General features: G+C 44.0%; 1 protein-coding gene and 1 pseudogene across 4 annotated transcripts; one reads left to right on the forward strand and one right to left on the reverse strand.

Annotated features, from left to right (window-relative positions):
• Nucleotides 1-4,632: 4,632 nt before the first annotated feature.
• LOC310784595 (B9 domain-containing protein 2 pseudogene) lies at nt 4,633-5,160 on the reverse strand (annotated as a pseudogene). The gene has a single exon. The product of its transcript is annotated as a B9 domain-containing protein 2 pseudogene (transcript).
• A 1,481-nt stretch (nt 5,161-6,641) lies between these two features.
• LOC310785764 (class I histocompatibility antigen, F10 alpha chain-like) lies at nt 6,642-18,151 on the forward strand. Of its 3 annotated transcripts, XM_083646898.1 has the most exons (8): nt 6,642-6,753; nt 7,590-7,856; nt 15,235-15,513; nt 15,989-16,294; nt 16,929-17,033; nt 17,236-17,253; nt 17,444-17,517; nt 17,952-18,094. In XM_083646898.1, the coding sequence occupies exons 1-7, from the start codon at nt 6,705-6,707 to the stop codon at nt 17,488-17,490; spliced, it is 1,071 nt and encodes a 356-aa protein (XP_083503024.1). In that variant the 5' UTR covers nt 6,642-6,704; the 3' UTR covers nt 17,491-17,517; nt 17,952-18,094. The 3 variants fall into 3 exon arrangements, with proteins under 3 accessions (XP_083503024.1, XP_083503023.1, XP_083503025.1); XM_083646897.1 differs by lacking the exon at nt 17,444-17,517 and having other exon boundaries at nt 17,952-18,151; XM_083646899.1 differs by lacking the exons at nt 15,235-15,513; nt 17,444-17,517 and having other exon boundaries at nt 17,952-18,151.
• The last annotated feature ends 95 nt before the right edge of the window (nt 18,152-18,246 follow it).

Below are 18,246 nucleotides of genomic sequence, written 5' to 3' on the forward strand. Positions count from 1 at the left end.
AGATCGGCAGTGATTCAGCAGTCCTGACCGAAGGTGGAAGCTCGTTCCACCATTGAGGTGCCAGGGACGAGAAGAGTCGAGATCGGGATGAGCGACTTTTGAGCCCCTGTAGCGAAGGAGGGTCGAGGCGACCTGCACTGGTGGAGGAGCGAAGGGAGCGGTGAGAGGTTTGGAACCTGACCATGGATTGCAGGTACCGGGGAGCTGACTGGTGTACTGCCCTGTAGGCCAGTACCAGTGTCTTGAATTTGATGCGGGCCGAGATGGGAAGCCAGTGGAGCTCCTGGAAGAGGGGAGTGACGTGAGAGAATTTGGGTTGGTTGAATATCAGACGGGCTGCAGCGTTCTGAATGAGCTGAAGCGGTCGGATGTCGGTGGCAGGTAGGCCGGCCAGGAGCACGTTGCAGTAGTCCAGGCGGGAGGAGACAAGAGACTGGACCAGGAGTTGAGTCGCTTCTCTTGTGAGAAAGGGACGGATTTTGCGGATGTTGTAGAGAGAGAACCTACAGGAGCGCGCTGTAGCAGCTATGTTGGCAGAGCAAGACAGCTGGTTGTCCAGGATCACCCCAAGGTTCTTAGCTGTTTGGGAGGGAAGTACAGTGGTGTTGTCAATGGAGATGGAGAGATCTGCGAGAGGGCAGTCTTTTCCTGGGAGGAAGAGTAGCTCGGTCTTACCAAGGTTGAGCTTGAGGTGGTGGGCAGACATCCAGTCGCCAATGTCTTTGAGGCATGCAGAGATGCGAGCCTCGATATGAGTGTCAGATGGGGGGAAGGAAAGGAAAAGCTGGGTGTCATCAGCATAGCAGTGATAAGAAAAGCCATGTGTATGATAGGTGTATGATACATTGGTATAGGTGAAGTTTGTCTAGTTGAATAAGAGTGAACAAGAGTTACAAATGAAGATTTTTTTAGAAGTTTCTGGCAAGTCAGTACCCATGTACTTCCCTTTAAAAACTAAAGATACAGTTGAAAAATGTTAATATCAAAAATGGACAGTAAATTACATTTTGAAAAGAGTGGTGCGGTTGGAGCACATGGCTTAGAGAAAGATGCCAATCTAACAAAACGTTCTGCAGCAGAACATTTTTGTGAAGATAGGTGGGGAAAGTACTGGCCCATACAATATTACAGTATATAATATTACAGGTATGGAAATATTAAACTGTAGTACAGTGTTAGAAGACAAGTGAAATTCAGAAGACCACAAATCCTTCTAATAATCCCCAGGGATTTTGTAACTTTCATACAGACATGACTGATGTGGGTTTTCCAGGTGAGTTTCTCATCGATCAAGATTCATCGATCAAGATTCCATTCCAGTTTCATACAGTATTTCCAGTTAAAAATGTGTTACAGTAATTAATTTATTCCCTCACAGTGTCTCTAAAAGTGTCTGTAAATACTTCAATAATGTGCACATTTATTATCTATCTATATCTAAGGGAGCTATGCCAAAATCACCTGCGCCCCAAAATGCCTGCACAAACGGTTGCCTCGCCAAGGCATGCAATATGCTGTAATTCCCTCCATGCATAATAGAGTCGTGCGAGGACAGAGGGAGCTTATTGACAGATCGTCTGTGGTGCCAACGACCCTTCGGGTTATGAAGGTAAATAGCCTATGTCCATTGTCCAACAAGTTTTCTCAATTAATTTCCCTCTTTGCAATGTGATAAAATTTTCTCAGTGAGTTAGTGATTGCCTCACTGAATGATCTGCTAATACCCAATTTTAGCAGCATAATTTGATGTCTTGGCGTGGCAAGGCTGTGCTTAACTCATTCACCGCCAGTTTAGGACTGCCAATATTTAGCACAGGCCAAAGATTTTCATAATTGTTGGTCATCTTTCAAGACCCACAGTAAATTATCTATTAGCACCAGAGTGATTTGCAATACCTCAAAATGAAGATGTACGTCTCTGGGTTCACCAGGAAAAAATAAGTGAGCTTTTAGCATGTTCTGTACTCTACTTATAGCCATTTATATACACCCTGTTTTCACCCAAAAAGTCTCTGTAAGAAAAGAAATTGCAGAAAATGGCATTTATGTACACAGCACACAATATCAGGCAGAACTCGCTCTCAATTCTTTTATTTTGAACTGTATTGACATCAGACATGTAAATATTATTCATTATGACACAAATGACAAAAAAAAAAAATATATATATATATATATATATATATATATATATATATATATATATATATATATATATGAAGTGCTTTTTTTACATTCAACAATACAGTTTGCTCAGTGTGAGTGAGTGTACAGACAGACACACAGACAGACAGACAGACAGACAGACAGACAGACAGACACACACACACACACACACACACACACACACACACACACGATCCCCCTTTTAGATTTCTAACCCCACTTAGGATAAGCAATAACCACGCCCTGTGGCGCTGGGATTGGCCAGGAGCAACACTGGAGGGCACGCAGCCCTCTGTGTGAAAGCCATTTATGTGGCGAGGCTGTGTGGAGGAGGAGAACAGCTTCTCCTCCTCGAACAGCTTCTCCTCCTCGAACAGCTTCTCCTCCTCCACACAGTTGTGACTCCGTCTCGTCTCTTTCGGGCTGGCACATAGGAACGGGGTCCAGGGACCAGGATCGATCATGTTGGTCACGGGTTTGACTACTGCGGTTTCGATGTCCGCTGCTCTGAAGCAAGTCGATCAGCTCTGCAGCGCGGCGAGGGGGCATTTCAATGGCGTTTCTCCTCTGCAACAAGGAAGCGCGTTTCCTTTCCACCTTCTTCCTAATTTCAAACAACAGCTGCGGTATGTGTTTGATAACGTGCTGTCGGCTTGAGTTTGAGGTTAGGGACCCGAAACTATGTCACAGGCTGGGTAAGTGTTTCAACTATGCGCTGCACTCATAAAAACAAAAACACGTCAAACACGTCATTGGCGGGGAGGGCTATTTCTGATAACACGTCAAAGACGTCATTGGCGGTGAATGAGTTAATGACATATCCAAAAGGAATTCCACTTTCCACTCCGCAAATACCTCTCTGCGCTGGGAGCGCAGCCGTAATCTCCGTGCAGAGCGCCCAGCGCAGAGAGGTATTTGCACGTAAGAGGTCGTTTTCAAAGCTGTTAGCGCAAAGTAATTGCGCGCTGCTGACGATAGGGTAACGCCATCTATCCCACATTTTAGCGCTGAAACACCTGCTTTGGCTTGTGGCAGCCAATGCCCAGTACAGTTATCACAGGCATGCGCTTGTGTCCGCCCCCAATCTGCATTGTGCACGCCGTTAAGCGAGCACAAACGCTAAATTAGCGCTTTTGGGAAGATAGAGCCCCATATCTCTTATGAGCACATAAGCACCTTAAGCAGCTTGTAGCACGACATGGTAATATTGAATGTTGATGTTTCTGTTGTTGTTTTTTGTTTTCTCTGTCCGAGCCTGTTTGTGTGTTTTGTTTGTGTACTGTTCAGAAAAAATATATATATATATTGGGGGGTTGGGGGAAGGAGCAACAGAAATAGCGAATGTGATAGATAAAATTATTACATTCCCTCAAAAAAAATTGTTTTTATCATTTTTGTCCTGGGCAAGAGACGTGGTGGGTTTAATTTCAGAGCTCCGGTTTGTTGAATTTAACATCAAATGTCTGTTGTTGACCTAATTGAGGTGTGATTACACCTGCATGCAATATGTTTATTGTTTATCATTTATTTCCCTCTGATCAAATTGTTGAATTCAACAGCTATTTTACCAATGCTGGCATTGCGTGTGGTTAGTATGGCTGAACAAACTAACACGCAACTCATAAGCGACTTTGACCACGGCACGGCATGGTTGTTGGTGCAACCCTTCTGAAACTGCTGATCTCACAACAGTCTCAAGAATTTACACAGAATGTTGCAAAAACAACTTTGGTCAGCAGAAAAGTATCTCAGAATGCAACACGTCTGTCACTTTGGTAGCCGGTTAACACCGAGCTGAAAGCTGATACCTACCCAGTATTAGCTCTGGCACCAACCCTTCTGAAACTGCTGATCTCACAACAGTCTCAAAAATGTACACAGAATGGTGCAAAAACAACAACTTTATCAGCAGAAAAGTATCTCAGAATGCAACACGTCAAACCTTAAGGCGGATGTCACTTTGGTAGCCGGTTAACACCGAGCTGAAAGCTATACCTACCAGGGTGGGAATTACACGGAGGGTATGGCCTCCATTGCTCCTCCTTCTGGCCGTAATGCCCTGAGATCCCTAAGGCCACCTTGGCAGTGCCCTGCTACCAGCCTGCTACTGTCAGTTGCTTTAAAAACATCAGTGGTCTCAGTTTAATGTGCAAAGGATTGTAATTGGCAAGATGGAGGGATGGAGGATAAACCGGACCACCCAAACTCTGCAGATGGACAAAGACGTGCATTTAAATGTATTCTGTCAATTCAGTTTTCCTGAAAGCAATTGTGCCTAGTGGTGTGCCCAGGTGGGCTATACAGTATCTGTATGTTACATAATCACTGTGACACTATGTGAGTGAAATTTGATTGATTGATATCCAATCAATAAGCAATCAATCAATCAATTTTCACTCACAACTGACTCACAGAAAACAGGTTATAAAAGCAAGATGCAGGAGATGACAGTTTAGTGCTCCCTGTTTAACACTCAACGCCATATTTGTCAAAGTGCCTCATGATGATGCCCCGCTCCAGCTCCACAGTGCCCATGGCTTCAGTTTGCAGTCTGTATCTGTCGTTCCCGCTGTAAATCAGGTCCGGTGTGCGGAGCTGGGGCCCACCGCCAACAAAGATTTGGACCAACTGCTCTTGCCAAGAGCCAAGCGGCCTCCAGGTCACGCAGCGCACGTGGTGGGGTCCAGGGCTGGACGGGACATGACAATACCCGTAGCCATACAGCTGGCAACGTCCAAAAGAGTCCTGGTGCCAGACCTGCAGATGAAGCTTGGGCCAACCTTGGAGGCCTTTGGTCGTATAGTGCAGATCAATGGGATGGCTCCATTAGGCCGTATCTCCAGTCTGGGGGAGATCCACCTGGGTCTGACCCTCCTTCAGGCCAGAGAGTAGCCTCCATCCACCTCCTGTATGAACGCCCCATTTGCAAAATAAGCTGCTCTGGGGGAAGCCACTGGCCCCGACTATCTGACCGATAATGTGCAGCTCAGCCATGTCATAAGTGTCCTCTGCAGGATAAAAGCACAGGGCAGCACCGAGTCTCTGAGGTGGTGGTTTAAAAGTTGTATGTCATCGGTAATGATGTCATCTCACTCGAGCAATTGTGATGTCATCAGTGCGGTCATCAGTGATGAACTCATCAGTGATGTCACTCGAACAATAATGACATCATCTGGTGACATAATCACTGATGACATCACAATATGCTCGAGTGACATCACTAATTACATCTTAATCAAGTGCTAGAGTGAAATCACTGGTGACATTATCACTTCTATACACTGTTGACACAGTCTATATGCGCCTGGGCTGTGTGGGGTGCACTCGTGCATGAGAGATGCTTTTCTTCTCGGCATATTCCGTCAAAATGTAAAGTAATTCACTGTGAAGAAAGTCGAATGTCAGCCTGTGGGAATCACTGAATCACTGACTTGCGCTGGAAAAGGAGCGACAAATCAATAGGAGGAGAAGGAGGGTCGGAAAAGAAAAGAATGCGTGGGAACACTGCCATTTATATCACCATGGCTTGCAGAGCCGTCATGTAAAAACCCACCTCACTTGCAGGCTAAACGAACCGGCTTGGCAACTTTTAGACTGAAGAAAATGCCACTAATTTGTGGATATTAGTGGGTTTTTTGGCCAGTTTACCTTTTTTACATCAAATGTCCCACTAGTAGGCTACACGTGTTTTTGTTACCCAGGAAAGCAGCAGGGGGCAGCAGCAGCAGCATCGCCTTTTCAACTTTTCTATCGCACTCTCAACCCGCGCTGGGGTTGTAGTGGTCATAGACTGTGCTCCATAGTTGATTGCTCTATTGCTGACAAAAATGTGTTATTGTAAGTCGCTTTGGATAAAAGCGTCTGCCAAATGACGTAATGTAATGTAATGTAATGTAATGTAATGTAATGTAATGCTGCGGGCTGTCTCTTCCCCCTCCATTTTCCCTTCTCAACTGGTGGATCACTTGTTTCAAAGCCACTGAGGAAAAGTGTGTGTTTTGCTGTTTGAACTCAGAGTCTATAGTCCAGTGTTAAAGGCCTTCTTGTAACAGATGCAGTGTGTTTGGAACAGGAGCCATGTCAAAGTGAAAGCCAGGCCCAGAACAGAACACCTTCTGATTTCACCTCAATCAAACAACAAGTCCAACATTTTAGCTTTGAAACAAGTTAAACCTCTGATAAAACAACACTGAAAGCTATACAATCAATCATTCTAATCATAGTAGGGAAAATCTGTTGCTTATAGCCTATTATTTATCTAGAAATTAATACTTTTTATACTGTTGCTCTCTTTGTAAGCAGCTATAGGCTCTGTCACTGTACCGGAGTTTAGTTTCACTTAAAACCTATAATCTTCAACTCTACCTAGTAACCCGTGACTAACAGTCTTTCCTGAATTCCCATTGGTCAGAATGTCTCTTGTCCCGCCCCGTTGTGACTGTGAGGTTTCAGAGGTTTGTGAGATCTCAGACAGAGGAGACGATCTGCGCAGAGGGAAAGTTTCAGCTGGAGTCTGTTGACTTCTTGATCAAAACAAGATGAAGGTGTTGATATTGTTGCTCCTCTTCTGTCACGTTGCATCTCCAGGTAAGATGACATTTAAAATATCTCCTTTATGTAGCATATAGTTATAACTGCAGATTGATTCACGTAGGCTACTTATTCAGGTATGTCTGCATTCTTCACAGCAGCTTTAGAGTCTGTAGGCTGATCAGATTAATAAACTGCGTTATCATCACATCTGGCTTTGTTCAATTATAGCTACGTTAAGGTGAAGACTACGTTTTGATTTAATCTTTATTATAGAAACAGTCCGCATGTCTGGGAACGCCCACAAAATGTTAAACGGCTGGCGCGCGAGTATCTCATGGTCTGACTCACCACAAGACGTACCACATATACCGATTGTGTGTGTGTGTGTGTGTGTGTGTGTGTGTGTGTGTGTGTGTGTGTGTGTGTGTGTGTGTGTGTGTGTGTGTGTGTGTGTGTGCTGTGCGTGTCTTTATTATTATTTGTTGCAAATCTCTTGAGAGCAAAAGCTCTCATTTGCTCTGAGTACAGAAAAACATACAAAGATGTTACAAGTTTACAGACAGACAGGATCAATTAAACAGTAAGAAGAGATAAATATGAAAATATTAGTTTCCTGAAGACACACTATTTATTTATGTATTTAATTTGTTAATTTATTTATTTATTTATTTATTTATTTATTTATTTATTTATGTATTTATTTATTTATTTATTTATTTATTTATTTATTTATTTATTTATTGTCCCATATTCATTAAACAGTCATTGCAATTCTCTGTTGAGCTCAGGGAATTAACAAGCGATCATACATTGTTAGTATAAGAATGAATTAAAAAATGTGCCTGTACTTCATAAACTTGAGTTCCTCACTTTAACTGTTTGTCCCACAGTGATTCACTCCCTGAAGTATTTCGAGACTGCATCCTCTGGAGTCCCAAACTTCCCAGAGTTTGTGTCTGTTGGGATGGTTGATGAAGTTCAGATAACTCACTGTGACAGCAACACCAAGAGACTCGTGCCCAAACAGGACTGGATGATCAACGCTACAGCAGATGATCCACAGTACTGGGAGAGAGAAACTGGGATCTGTGTGGGAAACCATCAGGTCCACAAAGTCAGCATTGACATCGCAAAGCAGCGCTTCAACCAAACTGGAGGTTTGTTTGTTTCACAATGTTTTTCATCCTGGTTTGTTGTAAAGTAACAGACAGACAGACAGACAGACAGACAGACAGACAGACAGACAGACAGACACGCACGCACGCACGCGCACGCACGCACACACACACACACACACACACACACACACACACACACACACACACACACACACACACACACACTCACACACACACACACACACACACACACACACACACACTCACAGGATTTATAGGCTACTTGCCAGAGGATTAAGGTTATTTCAATGCAAATCACGATCACATATTTAAATGTCATGTTGAATATCATTAGTGATCATTTTAAAAACACAGACTAGTAACTGTCTAGACTGAAACTCAGTGACACCTTCAGTGGAAGCTTCTAGAACAGCCTCAGGACAGTGTGTGTGTGTGTGTGTGTGTGTGTGTGTGTGTGTGTGTGTGTGTGTGTGTGTGTGTGTGTGTGTGTGTGTGTGTGTGTGTCTCTGTGGGAAAGAGAGCATAGTGACTGTTAGGATCTCTCTCTCTCTCTCTCTCTCTCTCTCTCTCTCTCTCTGTGGTAAAGAGAGCATAGTGACTGTTAGGATCTCTCTCTCTCTCTCTCTCTCTCTCTCTCTCTCTGTGGTAAAGAGAGGATAGTGACTGTTAGGATGTCTCTCTCTCTGTGGTAAAGAGAGGATAGTGACTGTTAGGATCTCTCTCTCTCTCTCTGTGGTAAAGAGAGCATAGTGACTGTTAGGATCTCTCTCTCTCTCTGTGGTAAAGAGAGCATAGTGACTGTGTTAGGATCTCTCTCTCTCTGTGGTAAAGAGAGCATAGTGACTGTGTTAGGATCTCTCTCTCTCTCTGTGGTAAAGAGAGCATAGTGACTGTGTTAGGATCTCTCTCTCTCTGTGGTAAAGAGAGCATAGTGACTGTTAGGATCTCTCTCTCTCTCTGTGGTAAAGAGAGCATAGTGACTGTTAGGATCTCTCTCTCTCTCTGTGGTAAAGAGAGCATAGTGACTGTTAGCATCTCTCTCTCTCTCTCTGTGGTAAAGAGAACATAGTGACTGTTAGGATCTCTCTCTCTCTCTGTGGTAAAGAGAGCATAGTGACTGTTAGGATGTCTCTCTCTCTGTGGTAAAGAGAGCATAGTGACTGTGTTAGGATCTCTCTCTCTCTGTGGTAAAGAGAACATAGTGACTGTTAGGATCTCTCTCTCTCTCTCTGTGGTAAAGAGAGCATAGTGACTGTGTTAGGATCTCTCTCTCTCTCTCTGTTGTAAAGAGAGCATAGTGACTGTTAGGATCTCTCTCTCTCTCTGTGGTAAAGAGAGCATAGTGACTGTGTTAGGATCTCTCTCTCTCTCTCTGTGGTAAAGAGAGCATAGTGACTGTTAGGATGTCTCTCTCTCTCTGTGGTAAAGAGAGCATAGTGACTGTGTTAGGATCTCTCTCTCTCTGTGGTAAAGAGAACATAGTGACTGTTAGGATCTCTCTCTCTCTCTCTGTGGTAAAGAGAGCATAGTGACTGTGTTAGGATCTCTCTCTCTCTCTCTGTTGTAAAGAGAGCATAGTGACTGTTAGGATCTCTCTCTCTCTGTGGTAAAGAGAGCATAGTGACTGTGTTAGGATGTCTCTCTCTCTCTCTGTGGTAAAGAGAGCATAGTGACTGTTAGGATGTCTCTCTCTCTCTGTGGTAAAGAGAGCATAGTGACTGTTAGCATCTCTCTCTCTCTCTCTGTGGTAAAGAGAACATAGTGACTGTTAGGATCTCTCTCTCTCTCTGTGGTAAAGAGAGCATAGTGACTGTTAGGATGTCTCTCTCTCTGTGGTAAAGAGAGCATAGTGACTGTGTTAGGATCTCTCTCTCTCTGTGGTAAAGAGAACATAGTGACTGTTAGGATCTCTCTCTCTCTCTCTGTGGTAAAGAGAGCATAGTGACTGTTAGGATCTCTCTCTCTCTGTTGTAAAGAGAGCATAGTGACTGTTAGGATCTCTCTCTCTCTCTGTGGTAAAGAGAGCATAGTGACTGTTAGGATCTCTCTCTCTCTGTGGTAAAGAGAACATAGTGACTGTTAGGATCTCTCTCTCTCTCTCTGTGGTAAAGAGAGCATAGTGACTGTTAGGATGTCTCTCTCTCTCTGTGGTAAAGAGAGCATAGTGACTGTTAGGATGTCTCTCTCTCTCTGTGGTAAAGAGAGCATAGTGACTGTGTTAGGATCTCTCTCTCTCTGTGGTAAAGAGAACATAGTGACTGTTAGGATCTCTCTCTCTCTCTCTGTGGTAAAGAGAGCATAGTGACTGTGTTAGGATCTCTCTCTCTCTCTCTGTTGTAAAGAGAACATAGTGACTGTTAGGATCTCTCTCTCTCTGTGGTAAAGAGAACATAGTGACTGTTAGGATCTCTCTCTCTGTGTGGTAAAGAGAGCATAGTGACTGTTAGGATCTCTCTCTCTCTCTGTGGTAAAGAGAGCATAGTGACTGTGTTAGGATCTCTCTCTCTCTGTGGTAAAGAGAACATAGTGACTGTTAGGATCTCTGTCTCTCTCTGTGGTAAAGAGAGCATAGTGACTGTGTTAGGATCTCTCTCTCTCTGTGGTAAAGAGAACATAGTGACTGTTAGGATCTCTCTCTCTCTCTCTGTGGTAAAGAGAACATAGTGACTGTTAGGATCTCTCTCTCTCTGTGGTAAAGAGAACATAGTGACTGTTAGGATCTCTCTCTCTGTGTGGTAAAGAGAGCATAGTGACTGTTAGGATCTCTCTCTCTCTCTGTGGTAAAGAGAGCATAGTGACTGTGTTAGGATCTCTCTCTCTCTGTGGTAAAGAGAACATAGTGACTGTTAGGATCTCTGTCTCTCTCTGTGGTAAAGAGAGCATAGTGACTGTGTTAGGATCTCTCTCTCTCTGTGGTAAAGAGAGCATAGTGACTGTGTTAGGATCTCTCTCTCTCTCTGTGGTAAAGAGAGCATAGTAACTGTGTTAGGATCTCTCTCTCTCTGTGGTAAAGAGAGCATAGTGACTGTGTTAGGATCTCTCTCTCTCTGTGGTAAAGAGAGCATAGTGACTGTTAGGATCTCTCTCTCTCTCTCTGTGGTAAAGAGAGCATAGTGACTGTGTTAGGATCTCTCTCTCTCTGTGGTAAAGAGAACATAGTGACTGTTAGGATCTCTCTCTCTCTCTCTGTGGTAAAGAGAGCATAGTGACTGTGTTAGGATCTCTCTCTCTCTGTGGTAAAGAGAGCATAGTGACTGTGTTAGGATCTCTCTCTCTCTGTGGTAAAGAGAGCATAGTGACTGTGTTAGGATCTCTCTCTCTCTGTGGTAAAGAGAACATAGTGACTGTGTTAGGATCTCTCTCTCTCTGTGGTAAAGAGAGGATAGTGACTGTTAGGATCTCTCTCTCTCTGTGGTAAAGAGAGCATAGTGACTGTGTTAGGATCTCTCTCTCTCTGTGGTAAAGAGAACATAGTGACTGTGTTAGGATCTCTCTCTCTCTGTGGTAAAGAGAGCATAGTGACTGTTAGGATCTCTCTCTCTCTGTGGTAAAGAGAGGATAGTGACTGTTAGGATCTCTCTCTCTCTGTGGTAAAGAGAACATAGTGACTGTGTTAGGATCTCTCTCTCTCTGTGGTAAAGAGAACATAGTGACTGTGTTAGGATCTCTCTCTCTCTCTCTCTGGTAAAGAGAGCATAGTGACTGTTAGGATCTCTCTCTCTCTCTCTCTCTCTCTCTCTCTCTCTCTGTGGTAAAGAGAGCATAGTGACTGTTAGGATCTCTCTCTCTCTCTCTCTCTCTCTGTGGTAAAGAGAGCATAGTGACTGTTAGGATCTCTCTCTCTCTCTCTCTCTCTCTCTCTCTCTCTCTGTGGTAAAGAGAGCATAGTGACTGTTAGGATCTCTCTCTCTCTCTCTCTCTCTCTCTCTCTGGTAAAGAGAGCATAGTGACTGTTAGGATCTCTCTCTCTCTCTCTCTCTCTCTCTCTCTCTCTCTGTGGTAAAGAGAGCATAGTGACTGTTAGGATCTCTCTCTCTCTCTCTCTCTCTCTCTCTCTCTGGTAAAGAGAGCATAGTGACTGTTAGGATCTCTCTCTCTCTCTCTCTCTCTCTCTCTCTCTGTGGTAAAGAGAGCATAGTGACTGTTAGGATCTCTCTCTCTCTCTCTCTCTCTCTCTCTCTCTCTGTGGTAAAGAGAACATAGTGACTGTTAGGATCTCTCTCTCTCTCTCTCTCTCTCTCTCTCTCTCTCTCTGTGGTAAAGAGAACATCGTGACTGTTAGGATCTCTCTCTCTCTCTCTCTCTCTCTCTCTCTCTCTCTCTGTGGTAAAGAGAACATAGTGACTGTGTTAGGATCTCTCTCTCTCTCTCTCTGGTAAAGAGAGCATAGTGACTGTTAGCATCTCTCTCTCTCTCTCTGTGGTAAAGAGAGCATAGTGACTGTGTTAGGATCTCTCTCTCTCTCTCTGTGGTAAAGAGAGCATAGTGACTGTGTTAGGATCTCTCTCTCTCTCTCTGTGGTAAAGAGAGCATAGTGACTGTGTTAGGATCTCTCTCTCTCTCTCTCTGGTAAAGAGAGCATAGTGACTGTGTTAGGATCTCTCTCTCTCTCTCTGTGGTAAAGAGAGCATAGTGACTGTGTTAGGATCTCTCTCTCTCTCTCTCTGGTAAAGAGAGCATAGTGACTGTGTTAGGATCTCTCTCTCTCTCTCTGTGGTAAAGAGAGCATAGTGACTGTGTTAGGATCTCTCTCTCTCTCTCTCTGGTAAAGAGAACATCGTGACTGTTAGGATCTCTCTCTCTCTCTCTGTGGTAAAGAGAGCATAGTGACTGTTAGGATCTCTCTCTCTCTCTCTGTGGTAAAGAGAACATAGTGACTGTGTTAGGATCTCTCTCTCTCTCTCTGTTGTAAAGAGAGCATAGTGACTGTTAGGATCTCTCTCTCTCTCTGTGGTAAAGAGAGCATAGTGACTGTGTTAGGATCTCTCTCTCTCTCTGTGGTAAAGAGAGCATAGTGACTGTTAGGATCTCTCTCTCTCTCTGTGGTAAAGAGAGCATAGTGACTGTGTTAGGATCTCTCTCTCTCTGTGGTAAAGAGAACATAGTGACTGTTAGGATCTCTCTCTCTCTCTCTGTGGTAAAGAGAGCATAGTGACTGTGTTAGGATCTCTCTCTCTCTGTGGTAAAGAGAACATAGTGACTGTGTTAGGATCTCTCTCTCTCTGTGGTAAAGAGAGCATAGTGACTGTGTTAGGATCTCTCTCTCTCTGTGGTAAAGAGAGCATAGTGACTGTGTTAGGATCTCTCTCTCTCTGTGGTAAAGAGAACATAGTGACTGTGTTAGGATCTCTCTCTCTCTGTGGTAAAGAGAGCATAGTGACTGTGTTAGGATCTCTCTCTCTCTGTGGTAAAGAGAACATAGTGACTGTTAGGATCTCTCTCTCTCTCTCTGTGGTAAAGAGAGCATAGTGACTGTTAGGATCTCTCTCTCTCTCTCTGTGGTAAAGAGAGCATAGTGACTGTTAGGATCTCTCTCTCTCTGTGGTAAAGAGAACATAGTGACTGTTAGGATCTCTCTCTCTCTCTCTGTGGTAAAGAGAACATAGTGACTGTTAGGATCTCTCTCTCTCTCTCTGTGGTAAAGAGAGCATAGTGACTGTTAGGATCTCTCTCTCTCTGTGGTAAAGAGAGCATAGTGACTGTGTTAGGATCTCTCTCTCTCTCTCTGTGGTAAAGAGAACATCGTGACTGTTAGGATCTCTCTCTCTCTCTGTGGTAAAGAGAGCATAGTGACTGTGTTAGGATCTCTCTCTCTCTCTGTGGTAAAGAGAGCATAGTGACTGTGTTAGGATCTCTCTCTCTCTGTGGTAAAGAGAGCATAGTGACTGTGTTAGGATCTCTCTCTCTCTCTGTGGTAAAGAGAGCATAGTGACTGTGTTAGGATCTCTCTCTCTCTGTGGTAAAGAGAGCATAGTGACTGTGTTAGGATCTCTCTCTCTCTCTGTGGTAAAGAGAGCATAGTGACTGTGTTAGGATCTCTCTCTCTCTGTGGTAAAGAGAACATAGTGACTGTGTTAGGATCTCTCTCTCTCTGTGGTAAAGAGAGCATAGTGACTGTGTTAGGATCTCTCTCTCTCTGTGGTAAAGAGAGCATAGTGACTGTGTTAGGATCTCTCTCTCTCTGTGGTAAAGAGAGCATAGTGACTGTGTTAGGATCTCTCTCTCTCTGTGGTAAAGAGAACATAGTGACTGTTAGGATCTCTCTCTCTCTCTCTGTGGTAAAGAGAGCATAGTGACTGTGTTAGGATCTCTCTCTCTCTCTCTGTGGTAAAGAGAACATCGTGACTGTTAGGATCTCTCTCTCTCTCTGTGGTAAAGAGAGCATAGTGACTGTTAGGATCTCTCTCTCTCTGTGGTAAAGAGAGCATAGTGACTGTTAGGATCTCTCTCTCTCTGTGGTAAAGAGAGCATAGTGACTGTGTTAGGATCTCTCTCTCTCTCTCTCTGTGGTAAAGAGAGCATAGTGACTGTTAGGATCTCTCTCTCTGTGGTAAAGAGAGCATAGTGACTGTTAGGATCTCTCTCTCTGTGGTAAAGAGAGCATAGTGACTGTGTTAGGATCTCTCTCTCTCTCTCTCTCTGTGGTAAAGAGAGCATAGTGACTGTTAGGATGTCTCTCTCTCTCTCTCTCTCTCTCTCTCTGTGGTAAAGAGAGCATAGTGACTGTGTTAGGATCTCTCTCTCTCTCTCTCTCTCTCTCTCTCTGTGGTAAAGAGAGCATAGTGACTGTGTTAGGATCTCTCTCTCTCTCTCTCTCTCTCTCTCTGTGGTAAAGAGAGCACAGTGACTGTGATAGGATGTCTCTCTGTTGGACAGCAGTCTCTGTCTCTCTGTCTCTCTCTGAGACGTCCACACTGTCCACATGATGTTTGGCTGTGAGCACCTTCCATCCAGCCAGTAACAGCAGGAGGTGGAGATCCTCTGTGTTGGTGTCTGTGGATCAGTGTGTCTCTGTGCTAAACATGAGAGATCAACCTCTCTCTCTCTCTCTCTCTCTCTCTCTCTCTCTCTCTCTCTCTCTCTCTCTCTCTCTCTCTCTCTCTCTCTCTCTCTCTCTCTCTCCCCCTTCCCCCTCTCTCCCCCCCCCCCCTCTCTCTCTCACTCACCGTCTATCTCTGTCTCTCTCTCTCTCACTCTCGCTCTCTCTCTCTCTCTCTCTCTCTCTCTCTCTCTGTCTCTCTCTCTCTCTCCCCCTTCCCCCTCTCTCCCTCCCCCCCCTCTCTCTCTCACTCACCGTCTATCTCTGTCTCTCTCTCTCTCACTCTCTCTCTCTCTCTCTCTCGCTCTCTCTCTCTCTCTCTCTCTCTCTCTCTCTCTCTCTCTCTCTCTCTCTCAGGTGTCCACATGTTCCAGGTGATGTCTGGCTGTGAATGGGATGATGAGACAGGAGAAGTTAATGGATATCAACAGTATGGTTATGATGGAGAAGACTTCATAGTATTTGACCTGAAGACACTGACATGGATCGCTCCAGTACAACAGGCTGTCATCACCAAACACAGACTGGATAATAACAAAGCTCTGTTAGCATGGCAGAAGCACTACTTCACCACAGTGTGCATTGATTGGCTGAAGAAGTTTGTGTTCTATGGGAAGAGCTCTCTGCAGAGAACAGGTAGAGTCACATGACCTGATGTAGTTTCATCAACACAACAATGTTCATCTGTCTCTTCTGTTTCTAATGTACAGAAACATGACAGTGAATATGAACCAGCACACACACACACACACACACACACACACACACACACACACACACACACACACACACACACACACACACACACACACACACAGAGACACACACACACACACACACACACACACACACACACACACACACACTGTTTTTTTGTCTTTCTGCCCCCCCCCCCTCTCTCTCTCTCTCTCTCTCTCTCTCTCACACATTTTTTCTCTCCCTCCCTCCATCCCTCCCTTCTTCTACCAAGCTTCTTTTATTTTTTCCTCTCACTTCTCTCTCTCTCTCTTCCCTTCTCTCTCTCTCTCCCTCTCTCTCTCTCTCTTCCCTTCTCTCTCTCTCTCTCTCTTTCTCTCTCTCTCTCTCTCTCTCCCCTTCTCTCTCTCTCCAGTTCTTCCCTCGATCTCTCTCCTCCAGAAGTCTCCCTCCTCTCCAGTCACCTGCCATGCTACAGGATTCCACCCGGACAGAGTCATGTTGTTCTGGACCAGAGATGGAGAGGAGCTTCAGGACCTTCAGGATAAGGGAGAGATCCTCCCCAACCACGATGGAACCTTCCAGACGAGCGTTCGGCTGAACGTTTCATCAGTCAAAGCTGAAGACTGGGGGAAGTACGAGTGTGTGTTTCAGCTCGCTGGTGTCGAGGAGGACATCATCACCAAACTGGACCCAGCAGTGATCAAGACCAACAACCCAGGTAAGACTGGGATCACAGCTGATGGAGGAGGAGAGACACATTGACTTGACTTCTGACACCTGACTTGTCATTCATGTGTTTTGTTTCTGTTCTTCTGTAATGGAGCCTTTTTCTCACATTGTTGTGATTTTGTTGTCATGTTAGTTTCTGTCATCAGGTTCAGTTGGTTTCTGCTCATCTTGATTTATATTTTTTATTCTTTGCTTCTTTATAAATGAGATATTGTTAGGAGATGGTTTGTATAGCAGTTTTATATCCAAATGGACACATTCATTTAAACTTGTCATCAGATTATTTAGTTCAGCCTATGTTTTCTCATGCAGTCTAGTTTCTATGCACTGGATGCTGTTCCCACATAGTTGCTTCCTCCTTGGAGGTACATTTGAGCTCAGTCTTGTTTACATACCATCATTTAGCAACCAGACACTTTTTAACTCCATGAGAATATTGAAGACAACCAAACATGCTGGTCGCTTCACTAAAACACATGAGGTGTGTCTCTAGTTTGTCTGAGTCACATGACCTCCTCTCTCTACTTAAAATACTAAAGTGGAACAAATAGACATCATGTGATCCATCCAGTGTCACGTGACAAAGTGTGAACGCTCTGTTTTGGTTCCATGTTCTCCTTCAGGGAGCAATACTACTCTTATCATTGGAGTGGGCGTGGCTGTAGGACTGCTCCTCCTACTGGCCATCTGTGGCGCTGCATTCTGCATCTGGAGAAAGAACCATAACGGTGAGGGACCAAGAGTTTTCTCCTCCTCAGAAAGACATTATGATCCTCTAATATAGGATTTAGCAGACATATATACTGGTATATATATACATATACCGGTATATATACACACACACCCACATGTCTAGTGATTCACATGTCATGTAACATAATTTTGTAACCTGTCATTGAGTAATAATGTAACATCTTGTCTGTATTTCAGGCTTCAAACCTGCTCGCAGTGAGTTTTCCTTTGATTGTTTTTTGCCATTCTGTAATTATGTGTACTATTTGGATCTGTTTCGTGCATGATGTGTACTTATAAAGAACATGGAAGAAGACCAGGCATTACTAATCGATCACTAATCTCTCATGTTTTGTTTCTTTACGCTTCATTTCAAGTTAAATTATTACTTTGTTGATTTTTGTAGCTTCGGAGACTCCATCTACTGAATTACGTCCTCTCCCATCGCAGTGAGTGCTTCATCATGTGAGAACACATTGAGTAGGTTAAACAAAGATTTAATCCAAATCAAAATAAATACTGAATATCAGACAAATTGTGAATAGTCACAGATATAGCGGTATAAGCAGATTCCCTTAAGAGTTGTAATTCACATCCTGCTGCCGGTGAGGATTTAAAAATGAATTCTGATCAAACATTTCCTCCAGTGTTACAGTATAATTACTAAAAACAGTTGTTGTTAAGTTTTTATCTTGATTCTGAGAGGTGGGAAGGGTAGTGACAAATCCTACTCAAGAACAAGTACTGTTACTTTAGTCAAAATTAACTCAAGTACAAGTAAAAGTACTAGTCCAGAAAATTACTCCAAAAAAAGCCAATTTAAAAGTAGGATACAATTCTGTTACTCATACTCCTGCAATTAATACTTTTTCAGCAGCCAAGATACTATTGAAGACAATATTCTCCCACTGCAGGTAGCTCCACACCCTCACCAACGTCCTGCTCCTCTCCCTGGCTGTGTCAGACCTCTATGTGGGCTTCCTGATGCTGGCTGAAATCATCCTGTTGGAGTCTTGCTCGTTTCTGGGGGACGTCATGTGTGCTGTAGGTAACTTTGTGGGTTTCACCGTCTGCGGTGGTGCCTCACTAGGAGCAATGGTGCTCATATCAGTTGACCGCTATGTGGCTATTTGTGACCCTCTGCGTTACCCCACCAAAGTCACTAATACAAGAGTTCAAATCTGTGTTTGCCTGAGTTGGTTCTGCTCT

Source organism: Poromitra crassiceps (assembly GCF_964638095.1).
Source record: "Poromitra crassiceps genome assembly, chromosome: 11".
Classification (NCBI taxonomy): domain Eukaryota; kingdom Metazoa; phylum Chordata; class Actinopteri; order Beryciformes; family Melamphaidae; genus Poromitra; species Poromitra crassiceps.

What these genes read in the sequence shown, in the direction of transcription:
- LOC310785764 (XM_083646897.1), top strand. Translation starts at nt 6,705, where the DNA reads ATGAAGGTGTTGATATTGTTGCTCCTCTTCTGTCACGTTGCATCTCCA. An exon ending in GCGCTTCAACCAAACTGGAG is followed by an intron (nt 7,857 to 15,234) that starts GTTTGTTTGTTT and finishes TCTCTCTCTCAG; the next exon opens with GTGTCCACATGTTCCAGGTG. An exon ending in GATCAAGACCAACAACCCAG is followed by an intron (nt 16,295 to 16,928) that starts GTAAGACTGGGA and finishes GTTCTCCTTCAG; the next exon opens with GGAGCAATACTACTCTTATC.